The sequence below is a fragment of the Chrysemys picta genome, chromosome 21 (assembly GCF_011386835.1).
Source record: "Chrysemys picta bellii isolate R12L10 chromosome 21, ASM1138683v2, whole genome shotgun sequence".
NCBI classification, from domain to species: domain Eukaryota; kingdom Metazoa; phylum Chordata; order Testudines; family Emydidae; genus Chrysemys; species Chrysemys picta.
In genome coordinates, this window is record NC_088811.1 from 2,197,357 (window position 1) to 2,210,502 (window position 13,146).

The 13,146-nt window shown below is 43.2% G+C and overlaps 1 protein-coding gene across 9 annotated transcripts in view; it reads left to right on the forward strand.

Annotated features, from left to right (window-relative positions):
- The window catches only part of NPHP4 (nephrocystin 4), a 103,121-nt gene that overhangs the window by 1,421 nt on the left and 88,554 nt on the right, over positions 1 to 13,146 (forward strand). For all 9 annotated transcript variants that reach the window (XM_042854042.2, XM_042854043.2, XM_005298426.5 and 6 more), the window contains exons 2-4: positions 1,378 to 1,460; positions 2,568 to 2,758; positions 5,823 to 5,975. In XM_042854042.2, the coding sequence (XP_042709976.2) occupies positions 2,588 to 2,758; positions 5,823 to 5,975 (324 nt within the window). In that variant the 5' untranslated portion in view covers positions 1,378 to 1,460; positions 2,568 to 2,587. The remainder of the gene's footprint in view (positions 1 to 1,377; positions 1,461 to 2,567; positions 2,759 to 5,822; positions 5,976 to 13,146) is intronic.

The window sequence follows — 13,146 nt, forward strand, 5'->3', positions numbered from 1 at the left end:
AGCTCTGGAAGAGGATTCCAAGGGAGGTTGTGGAATCCCCGTCACTGAATGTTTTTAAGAACAGGTTAGATCTGTCAGGGATGGTTTACGAATACTTGGTCCTGTCTCAGCCCAGTGGGCTGGGGTGGATGACCAGTCTACATTTCTATGATTCTATGGTGCAAAGCAGTGAGAGGTAAAAAGAGGACAATACTTCAGTGAACCCCCTGTGACTCACATCTCTGATTTTCCCACCAGTAGGTGGGGCTTTTTCTTTCCCAGTTTGGTTCATGGTGGCTTTTTAATACTAAAATGAGACTGTGGGAGTTGCACCCCACAGGATTCAGAACTGGTAAGCAAAGCTGTGCTTCACTTTAAACATGAGAGTGGTGCCATGGAGGTCAACAATGAGTCCTCCTTATCTGGGACTGAAAACAGTTCCGCTGTTAATGTAGACAGCCTCAAACTTTTCCCAACACTCATTACAGAAGTTGTGATAGATGCTATTAGCTGCATCTGCACAGGCAATTTTCTTGTGTGTTCCTACTGTTGGTTTAGCTCTGGTGAAACTCCAGCGGTGGTAGGAAGATAAGGATAGACCAGACGCTGTCATGTTAATGTCTGTGTCACCCGACCATATTCAAAGAAAGATGACACAGCCAGGGTTGCCAACTCTCATAATTTTTCACAAGCCTCACAATATTTGATGTCTCCCTGAAAGCCCCAGATCCTAGATTATGTGATTACATGAAAATCTTACCTTTAATATTTTTTTAAAGTACTGTAGGTTTCTAGCCTTGATGGTAGTGGAGAAAAGCTTGAAAATGTGAACCCTGAAAGCTTAATATCCCCTTTCCTCACCCCCACCCCACATTTATTATTTTTTAAAACTCCTGATTGTTGAATTCTTGAGGTTGGCAATACTGTACCACAATCACTAAAATGTCAGTGGTCACTAGCAGCCTGTCTACCCTAGTGCTTTCACCATTGTTACTCAAGCTATATGGGTGGGATTTGGGAAATTTGAATAAAATTGCTCATGGAAGCAAGGTTTATGTGGAGTGAAGGACCTAGAGCACAACTTCTGCCAAGGGTGTTAAACATGGATTGCTCGTGTCTGTGATAGCAGTCAAAATCTTAGCAATCCAGTTTCTGTGGGCTCAGTCAGGACTCGTTGACATCTAAAGTTGGCATACTCTAATTATTCTCTTAGAAAGCTCAGTCCCTAGGAAGAGTAAGTCACCCAGAAAAGTCTCTTAATTATTCTTTTAAAATTATGTTTAGTCCTGCAGGAAGCTGCCACTTTGGACATTTTATTTTATGTTGTACAGGGCCCTGAATCCCTCGTTGGGGGTAAGCAATTTACAAATAAAATGTATTTATTATTATTTTTGACAGTCTGATCTTCTAGACTAGGGTACCAGTAATGCCGTTCCCACCTGAACACATGATAATCGGATGACTTTCAAAGCACTTGTAAGGTACGTTCTTTTACTTTCTTTAAAACTGCCCTACTTCACAATAATTCTTGTAGATTCCTGGGACTATTTTTGGTTAATTTAACATTTCACAAAAGAGTTTCCAGAAGAGGAAGTTTGGAATGGAGATTTTCCTGAAAGCACAATTCTCTTCTCAGGTGCATATAGCCAGCAACAATTCTCTTGGGCCTTGTCTACACTATGGAGGTAAGTTGACCTAAGTTACGCAACGTAGCTGGAGTTGATGTAGCTTAGGTCGACTTACTGTCGTGTCTATACCCTGCTGCATCGACGTGAGAGTTATCTGTGGTCAATTTAGCGGGTCTGTGCTGGGTGATATGCAAACACAAAGGAAGATAAAGTGCCTGTCCCAAAGGGCTTAGAAAAGTCTGTCTTCCTCCAGCACTGACATGGTAGCCCCATGCTGGCCCCCCTCACAAGCCCCAGCACAGAGAGCATGCTGGGAAGTCTCTGTAGCACATGCTGCTGTGGAGATTCTGGGCTGCTCTGGACTGTGGATCGTCCCATAAAGTAAAGCATCCCTGTGGCTGCTCGTTTACTCCATTGGCTGTTTTGATCTCTGAAGGAACCCAGAATCCCAAGGGTATTTTACAACCCTTGTTCTCCCAGCCCCGTGTTGCATCTTCTGTGACATGCCTCCAGGAGGTGCAACACAGAATCTCAATTATCGGTTCTGATGCTAGACTAGTGGGCAACCTTTCCTACAGCTCCCTGTTCTGTACCCTCCCACTGCATTCTCTCATGGGTGTGTACTGAGCTCGTCCCTCAATTCCTCAACCATCAGTGCTCAACCCATAAGGAATAGAGCATCACCCAGCGCGCTTGAGTGACTTCTGGCAGATGCTCACAGCTGTGCTGCCTGGCTCCAGAGAGTCATGCCCAGCTCTCTGCATCTAGATGGGAAAGAGGGTTGCATTAACACAGAGCCTTTGAGGGTGGAGGAGATTCCAATAAAACATTTTTTAAAATCAGGTTACAATTTGGATAGTAAATCTGTGCTTTTTTTAAAGGCTTTGGAGTGTTCTCATGCCAGTTTTAAGATAACAGGTTCTGAGAATGCTTTTTTCTGAAATGAGTTTTATTTTCTAGATGAACATTCGCCGTAGCAGATGCCTAGAGGAAGAGGTGACCTTCTAAGCAGCAAGATGAGTGAATGGCAAAAGATTTTTGTGCAAAATCTGACTGTTCCTCCACACTCCCAAAGGAAACGACATCTCCCGAGGGAATCAATAGCATTTCAGTGTGTCCTGAAGTATGTTGAGGGGAATTTAATTAAGCAGGTAAAGAAATATTCCATCTGCCTTGTGGGAATGTAGCTCTCATACCCTTCTCTTGTTGACATTCTCTGCTTTGAGTGGAGTTCTAATTTTTAAAATCTCACAGTGACTACTGAAGTTTAGTCTGGACCCAAGAGGTGTGCGGAAGGACCTTTCACCCTGTCTTCTGCAGACTGGCACAGTTTTCCAGGTGCATTCTGTGGCATTTTCACATTGTGTTACTGTGAAGAACAGCTGTTTTGATTCCAGACCCTAGGTGCCACAGTGTGAGATTTACAAAACCAACTAAGGGAAGTAGCCACACTTCTAGTAACATTAATGGGAGTTGTAAAAAGCAACAGAGAGTCCCGTGGCACCTTTAAGACTAACAGATGTATTGGAGCATAAGCTTTCATGGGTGAATGCCCACTTCTTCGGATGCATGATGCATTAATGGGAGCTGTGTCCCTTGGTTTTGAGCTGAAAATCTCAGCCAAGTTTCACACGCTAATTTTGAACTCTGATGAGAATGTCCATATTTCTAGGAGACATGTCAGTAGACTAGCAGTTTCCAAACTCTATTCTCTTGGTTCATGTACCACATGTCTTAAAAAATTGCTGTGAAGTGAATGGATGGGATGCCAAACTCGCATACTATACCACCAATGGTACATTAATTGTTCCCAAACTGTGGCACATCAATTGTTTTAACATTTGTTTAACTCCATCACTGTTTTTATTAAATTATTATGCATTTACACAATTACCAAGTTCCAAATATATTTTTAAATCCCTCTGGTTTTAAAGAAATTCTCCAGTGCAGGCCTTTTCAGCACTACAGCCACTGTCTTGGTAACAGGAAAAGAATGTATCATTACTCTTTAGTTGTGAGGCATGCTACAGTTATTTGTTCATGATCAATGACAGTAAAATAATCAAATACTCAGGGCTGGTGCAACCATTTAGGCAAACTAGGCAGCCGCTTAGTATGCCTAGTGGTTGGGGGCGCCTAAAAGCCCACTCAGGCAAGGAGGTGGAGTGGAGGTGAGCTGGGGCGTGGGGGGCATGGGGAGGGCTGCCCGCAGTAACGGGGGGGAGGGCGCAAAAGGGAACTGCTCCCTACCCCAGATCACCTCCACTCTGCCTCCTCCGCTGAGCACACAGCTCCCGCTCCAAGTCTCCTCCAATTGGTGCCGCAAGCCTGGGAGGGGAGGAGAATTAGAGTGGCGCCGGCATGCTCAGTGGAGGAGGCGGAGCGGAGGTGAGCTGGGGCGGGCTCCCCAGGCGGGGTTAGCTGCTGCAGGGGGAGTCTCCCCAGGCGGGGTTAGCTGCCGCGGACGGGGGGTAGCTGCTGCGGGGAGGGGGGGACGACTCCCCGGGCAGGGGGCTGGGTTAGTTGCTTCGGGAGGACGGGGTTAGCTGGGTGGGAGGGTGGCGCAAGTTTCGCTTAGGGTGCAAAACTTCCTTGCACCGGCCCTGCAAATACTGACTTCAGGAGTTCTCAGAAAAAGCCCCTTTAAGTAAAATTTGCTTTAGAAATTCAAGTCTGAAAGAGGCTCCAGTTCACAGAATAGGTCTTGGAGGGAGCAATTTCAAAAGCAGATATTCCCTCCTGCTCCCCAAAAACATCCCCTTGGGAAAATGTCACTTGTGGTCTGTTCTTCACTCTGCGATAAGGGATGGAGCGCTCGATAAATTGCTTCGTTCCCTCTGAGGCATCTAGCATGGGCTACTGTCAGAAGACAAGTATCAGAGGGGTAGCCGTGTTAGTCAGAAGACAGGACACCGAGCTAGATTGACCATTGGTCTGACCTGTATGGCCGTTCATATGTTCTTATGAATATAAAGGACTACAAGAGTTTTGGAGAATTGACAAAATACTAGTGAGCCAAAAAATTGTGGAACTATACCATATAAAATAGTTAATGGTTAAGTGTGATAGGTCCACAATATAATTTGTGTTTTTTTGGGGATGGGAGTTTGAAATCATTCAACAATTTTTTGTATGATTTTATTTAACTCTGTGGATTGTTTGCAAAGTTTTTTGTGATGACTTGATTCACTTGCTGTATAAACTTTCTTGATTAGTTGTAATTAACCAGAAAAACCTTATGGTATTGTTTCTATTCCATGACTGGATGAGCATCCGAGCACTTCTGACATGAATACTCACAAATCCAGTTTTGAGATTTGTATTCTGTAAAATTTTGTGCCAGTAAAACTGGATCACGTCTTCTCCTTTTTAAAATCCCTGCTTAAAACGTATTTCTGCTGTGATGCCCCCAGATCACCCCCATCTTGCATTGCTTAAGCAAACGATCAGCTGTGAATCCTGCTCAACTCTGTTAATTTTCTTACCTCGGCCTCCTGTTCATCCGCACTGCACTTGTCTGCCTGCCATGTGGATTGGAAGTAATCTGGGGAAAGATCGGTCATTATTATGTGTCTGTACTGTGCCCAGCACAATGGGACCCTTATCCTTGATTTGGGTTCCTAGAGGCTACCGCATTACAAATAATAAATCATAACAATAATCAGAAAGGAAATGCAGAAGAGACATGACTGTGACTGAATGTTTTTAAATGAGTGCTTCAGTCAAGTGTCTCTGGAAAATGTTTTACATAATTTGCCCACTACTCACATATGTTAAACCAAGTGGATGCTTAACATTTACATGCATAAAGGTTTGCTTGCCAGTCTTGGGATTTCTCACTGCTGGGAAAAGAGTCACCTTCTGTTGTAGGATGACCTCAGCATCTGAGTTCATAGCTAGCTATTCCTTGGTGTATCAGTACATTGCATATTGCAGGATGAGACTACCTGGCATAGAGAAGACCTGCTTGTCTGAACATGGGGGCACGTCACTGAGTTTATGGGTTATACAGTTGGAGCTATTGGACTGTAACTGTCAGAAGAAAATGTGCTGGTATTTCCTCTCCTTTTTGACTACACTCAGAGCTATCTACTAACTATTGTTTAGAACCATTTTTATAAGGCCAAAGTTTTTAATCTCCCAGACACATTTCAGTGCTGCTGTGATCAGAAACTCTTAAATCTCCTACTTAGGGTGTTTATTCTTATATTCCAGAGAGTGCTAGAAGGCTTGTCAGAGGTTGAATACCAGCTCCGCCTGTCCCTCTTTGACATCACGTATCGTCATTTCTTTGGGAGAACATGGAAAAGTACCACAAGACCTCTCAAAGCTGTGCCAGGACAGCCACCCAAAGTGGTTTTCAATGAGGTAGGACAAGAGCAGAGAACGCAGTTCGTCTCAGAATGCCAACACCCATTGAGTGGACAGGGATATTTTCCTGGATGAACATAGGTATTTTGCTATATGAGATGCACAGTGTTTCAGCCATAAGGCAAGCAAAGAGTGATCCACTCAGCACAGCTCCAGCAACCGCTGTAAGTGGGACATGACCCTCAAATGAGACAAAGGGCTTGTCTACACGGTGGAGTAATGCTTACTACAGGAGTGTGATTTCTAAAGCGTGCTAATGTGTTGTGATGGAACTGATCTGTGTAGATCCTGGTGGTGTGTGTTAAATGTTCCATAGTGTGCTTTAATGGAGAGCTGTAACAGCACTACCCTAAATAAAAATCACACCTCTAGTGCACGTTACTCCACTGTATAGACAAGACTAACTCGGCTCAGCACCTTCCACTTGCAAAGCGAAGATGCCCTTTTGGTTCACATGGTGGAACCTGTTTGCATGTCAGGTACTGTGATGTGCATGCAGCCTCACCAAGAGATCTGGTGCTGTGCTGGTCACATTGGATAGAGGCCAGTGCAATCGCTTTGCAAGAGTAGCCATGTGTTTCACAGAGCAAGCCTGACTTTGCTGTCCTGAGCTGGTTGATTTGCACATTAATCTAGAGATCGGGGAGCCTGTTCAGTTACAGTCAATCTGCATCTATGGCAATCTCCTGTTTGCTCCGTATCCAGAGTTGCAATAGCTGGACACTTGTTAGCATTAACAAGAGTCAGATGAACAGTGAAACAGTAAGTTTAATAAACCATGGAGATAAATACCTGACATACAAGTGATGTAAAGAATTCAGAGATACAGGCATCCAGCCCATTTCATACTGTAGATAAAATACCATGCGTACCAACGGACGTGCATAAATAATGGGTAATAATGATGTATCAAAGGCTCTTATGCCCCTCAATGTTAGAATGTCAAAGGGGGTTTTTCCATCCTAAATCCTGCAGACATCTCCTGATATTGTAACCCCAAAGAGCTCCTCTAAATAGTAACATAAATCTGATGGATGCTCTTGAGACTGTAATGGAAGAGCCCTTCTTCACTTCAGAACATAAACCCTGCAAGTTTTTACAGAGACTGTAATAAACTGTTAATCTCCTGCTTCATCCTTCTGTACATCCTTAGCTTTCTCCGCATGTGCAGGAGCTTCTGCCAGCCGCACACAGCTCTTGCCTCCCTGACTTTATAAAAAGAAAGGACAAGAAAGGTGGATTTGTTAAAGATTTGCCATACACTCAGCCTTCCATGGTTTGTGTATACAAAGTGCGGGAGCCACCCAGGTCAGAGGCGAGGCTTGTACATCCATTTTTGTAACCGTTTGAATCTTTGCCATTCACAGTTTTACATGCGTTGGCTGTGTCTCCTGTTCTTAAGAACTTGAGAATATAAGAACGGCCATAATGGGTCAGACTAATGGTCCATCTTGCCCAGTGTCTTGTCTCCCAGCAGTGGCCAGTGTCAGATGCTTTAGAGGGAGTGAGCAGAACAGGGCAACTTATCTAGTGATCCATCTCCTGTCATCCAGTCCCCGCTTCTGCCAGTCACAGGCTAGGGACACTCAGAGCATGGTGCTACATCCCTGACCATCTTGGGTAGTAGCCATCGATGGATCTATCCTCCATGAATTTACCTGATTCTTTTTTTAATCCAGTTATACTTTTGGCCTTCACAACATCTCCTGGCAGCAAGTTCCACAGCTTGACTGTGCATTGTGTGGAGAAGTCCTTCCATGTGTTTATTTTAAATCTGCTGCCTATTAATTTCATTGGGGTGCCCGCTGATTCTTTTGTTATGTGAAGGGGTAAATAACACTTCCCTACTCACTTTCTCCACACCAGTCATGATTTTATAGACCTCTATCATATCCCCCTTTAGTTGTCTCTTTTCTAAGATGAACAGTCTCAATCTTTTAAATCTCTCCTCACATGGAAGCTGTTCCAGTCATTTTTCTTGCCCCTCTCTGCACCTTTTCTGATTCTAATGTACCTTTTTTATAGCTGGGGTGATCAGCACTGTGTGCAGTATTCAAGATGTGGGCACACCAGGGATTTATATAGTGACATTGTGATATTTTCTGCCTTATTATCTGTCCTTTTCCTAATGATGCCTAACATGCTGTTTGCTTTTCTGACTGCTGCTGCACATTGGATGTTTTCAGAGAATTATCCATGATGACTCCAATGTTTCTCTCTTGAGCAGTAACAGCTAATTTAGAAACCATCATTTTGTACGTATAGTTGCAATTATGTTTTCCAATGGGCATTACTTTGCACTTACCAACACTGAATTTCATCTGCCATTTTGTTGCCCAGTCACCCAGTTTTGTGAGATCCTTTTGTAACTCTTCACAGTTAGCGTTGGACTTAACTATCTTGAGTTTTGCCAATTTTGCGACCTCACTGTTCACCCCTTTTTCTAGATCATTTATGACTGTGTTGAACAGGACTGGTCCCAATATAGGTCCTTGGTATTTACCTCTCTCCATTGTGAAAATTGACCATTTATTTCTGCTCCTTGTTTCCTATCTTTCAACCAGTTACTGATCCATGAGAGAACCTTCCCTCTTACCCATGACAGCTCACTTTGCTTAAGAGCTTTGGTGAGGGACCTTGTCAAAGGCTTTCTGAAAGTCCAAGTACACTATATCCACTGGATCCCCCTTGTCCACATTCTTGTTGATGCCCACAAACAATTCTATGGATTGGGGAGACATGATTTCCTTTTACAAAAGCTGTGTTGACTCTTCCCCAACATATCATGTTCATCTAGATGTCTGACAATTCTGTTCTTTACTATAGTTTCAACCAATTTGTCTGGTACTTATCAGCCTGTACTTGCCAGGATCACCTCTGGAGGCTTTTTTTAAAAAAGGGCATTACATTAGCTGTCCTTTAGTCATCTGGTACAGAGGCTATTAAGGGATAGGTTACGTACCACAGTTAGTAGTTCTGAAATTTAATATCTGGGCATAGGTGCCGAGTTTCTAATCTGCTGGGGGTGCTCCGCCCAGGCCCCACTCCCACCCCCACTCCACCCCTTCCTCCAAGGTGCCCCCATGCTTCTTCCCACCCCACATTTTCCTGCCCTGCCCCTTCCCCACCCAGTTCCACCCCCTCCCCCAAGCACGTTGCAACCTCGCTCCTCCCCATCCCAGCACCTCCTGATGCCGCGAAACAGCTGATCCGTGGCAGGCGTTAGGCACTGGGAGGGAGGGGGAGGTGCTGATTGGTGGGGCCTGTTAGCGGGCAGGTGGCGCTGGGGTGAGGGTGAGGTTCTGGTAGGGGGGCTGCCAGTGGGTGCTCAGCATCCACCATTTTTTTCCCGTGGGTGCTCCAGCCCAGGATCACCCACAGAGTCAGTGCCTATGTATCTGAGTTCCTTCAGAACTCTTGGGTGAGTACCAAAACCTCCTCTATTGACATCTCAATCTGGGACAGTTCCTCACACCTGTGACCTAAAAAACAATGGGTCGGGTGTGGGGATCTCCCCCACAGCCTCTGCAGTGAAGACTGATGCAAAAAATTCATTTAGCTTCTCTGCAACAGCCTTGTCTTCCTTGAGTGCTCCTTTAGCACCTTGATCATCCAATGGCCCCACTGACTGCGTTGCGGGCTTCCTGCATGTGATGCACTTAAAGAAAGTGTTGCTGTTAGTGTGTGTGTCCTTAGCTAGTTGCTCATCAAATTCTGTGTTGGCCTGCCTAATTATACTTTTACCTTTGACTTGCCATTATTTTGGTTCTCTTACTGTTTTTTTTATTTGGGATATAATTTAGTTCAAGCCTCTATTACTGTGTTTTTAAATAGTCTCCATGCAGTTTGCAGGCATTTCATCCCTGTGACTGTTCCTTTTAATTTTCATTTATCTAGGTTCCTCATTTTTGTATAGTTCCCCTTTTTGAAGTTAAATGCTACTGTAGTGAGTTTCTTTGGCATTTCCCCCCCTACAAGGATGATAAATTTAATTACATTATGATCACTTTTACTGAATGGTTCACCTATATTCACCTCTTGGACCAGATCCTATGTTCCACTTAGCACTAAATCAAGAATTGGCTCTCCCCTTGCAAATTCTATGAGACGCTGCTCCAAGAAGCAGTCATTTAATGTCTAGAAATTTTATCTTTGCATCCCTTCATGAGGTGATATATATCCAGTCAATATGACTGGTCTCTATGTCTAATGACAGGGCCCCTTCCCTCGTCAGTCCCAACTGCTTCTAATAATTTTTCTTTCCCCTGTCTGGATCTTTTCTATTTTTTTCTGTGCTTCTTTTGAAATGAGAAAACCTGGTTGAATTTTATCTGCTCGCACAGTTAATCCTAGAAGCTGCACATGCCGCTGTTTGCATAGACCAGAGAACTTCTCCATTTCAGTGCAAGGTTCTTGATCAAAACCTCACTTTAAATAAAGAAAGAAGGAATTTTTTAACAAGCGTAAGCTATTTTCTGACCAAGAGAGATTATAACCAGCCTCAGTCAATGAAAAAGTGCCTCCATCCCCCGGGTGTCCTGAGGTTACTGACCAAACAAATGCTTTCCTGGAACAGTACAGTGCAGAGCAGCTGTTTTTGTGGAGACATTTACCAAAATAGATTATTAGTTAGTCATAGAACAATGTGACTGCTTTGATTGACATATTTTAATAATGTGACTATTTTGTATTTTCTGTTATGAAATGGGACGGTTTCTGGTAATTTTCTTTCTCCAGGGATAATATCCTGCAAGGAGGCACCACACCACAGTGTAGGGTACATACATACAGAGTGGATAAAGATAGGTTGGGTCAGATTATTTTTAAATAATACAGGGGAGAACACTAGAAAATATATGGCAAAATCCTTCCCTTGATTTTAGATGGGACGTCATCAGTCTTCTTGCTGCTAATTTCTGTGACTCAGTCATGCACATGTAATATCTGATGCAATCCCACTGAACCTGCGTGTTTGTTATGCTGGGCATTTGCTTTCAGAGGTGCTGATCCCACACAGCTGTAGCTGCAAAGGCAGTGGGAGATCTGGATGCTTAACACTTCTGAAAACCAGGCCCTAATTGTTTGCCGATTCTGGTGTCTTCTGTCATGCATATTTTCCCTATTCAAGCTTCAGTGGGGCTGTTCATTTTTCACCATTTGGATGCCTTTCATTCTTCTCCTAAATATGCGCTCACTCATATCTTTTATACATCTAGAACAATAACAATTCTTACAAATGAGTGTTGGATATGGCTGTGATTTGTCTCAGATGTCTCATTAGGATACAATTATGTCTCTATTATGTCAAATCAATTTGAATTTCAATGCAAAACCCAGGCTTTTTGTGAATCCTGGTGTTAGGTAATGGGCATAGTTAATGATTAGAGAGACAAAGTGGGCGAGGTAATATCTTTTATTGGACCAACTTCAAAAGTTGGTCCAATAAAAGATATTACCTCGCCTACCTTTTCTCTCTCTCTATCCTGGGACCAACAGGGCTACAACAACAACACTGCATAGTTAATAATTTCCAGTTTCATCTTGTGTTATGGTAGAGATCAGACAGCAGAGGGCAGTGCTACTCTAGGAATGAAAATGAATTAGAAAGTAAATTAACAACATCCTTCAAACCTAGCAGTTTCCTCTCATTACCTTGACATTTGTAATTCATAAAACCAGTTTGTTTTTTTACAAGTTTAATCAACTAAAGAGAATTTTCCCCCACTTATATATTAGATAAAAACTTTAAAAGTCTGCCCTAAGGAATTTTCTGAGACACAATTGGCATAACAACCTGAGTGTCTGACTCGGAGTAATTGTTGTGTTTGTACAAATCTGAAAGCCAAAGAAAAGATCCACCTGTCTGTTATGGGCACTGATCTGAGATGAGATTTGGCGTCCTTTTCCCTGATGTGGCTAATTGTTTGTTTTCCAGTTCTAATGGTAAATATTGCCCAGGGTGCAATTTCGCATAGATTAAAGACTCTAAAATGAATGCTGATGAAACACTCTTTTAAATAAAGGAAATTAGTTGTGTTATTGGCATATACGTTACTTCCCAGGCTGTTTGAAAAATGAGTCAACTTACTGTCTTGATTTTTTTAAAATTTAAAAATGTACCGGTAAAGCAAACATAATGCAACACATAGAGATAAACACCAGCATTTCATGCACTAACAGAGTCAGGGAACATTTTCCCTTTGTAAACATCTGAAAGTTGTAAACTAAGTTGCATTTATGAATTGTAGGTCAGTAGCTGTGTGCGCTTTGTTCAATTCATGAATTAAATTTTAGGACCTTCCGTATATTAGAGTGCTGGATTTCACAACCATAAAGTGGCATTAAAATTATTATTTTGCACTTAAGTTTTCCCCAACCCATTAAGTAAACTATATTACACATCCTGTATAATTTACAGTATGTACTTATAATGCTCTTACATTGTTAGGAATAACCTACATTAAACCACAGTAGGAAATACTACATAGATGCCATGTGACTTAGTTAACATCATGGCTAACACCTTACATTTCTGAATTACCTGACTTTTAAGTACTTGATTTCACAATTTCAGTGTTGCATTAGTGCCTCATTGATTTAGTTAATGGTGCATTTAATTTCCCAGGTTTTTAAGCAGGGAAAAAAAGGACAAATCTGGTCCTAGGGCTATTCTCCGTCCCACGGTTTACATACTTGTATGTGCATCTGATTTGGGGAAGAAGGCTAGAAAGTCACTGACAGCAGCATTGAAGTTGTGGGCCTGGGGGTAGCGGAGCTGTCAGTGGTGATAAAGGCAGGGAAAGAGGAGTGCGTCTTAGAGGAAAGATGGAGCAGATCCTCACCTAGAGTAAATTGTCAGAACTCCAGTGACACCGATGGAGCTCGGACAATTTACAGCAGCCGAGGATCTGCTGGTTCATGGAACATGGAGTTCCAGTGACATAACGGCGTGACTTCATCCCAGGGGTAACTCCACTGGCTGCAAGGGATTTACCCTCAGGGTTAACTGCCTCTTATGGATAAGGCCACAGAGTCCCAGTGACCTCAAGAGAACTGTGGGTGGGTGTAGGGGCCACCTTATGCTGTTCTCTCTCCAGTACCAGGGCCTTAGACAGCAGTGGGATCCACACCAGCGGAGAGCCTGGATTGGCTGGAAGGGGGGAAGCTG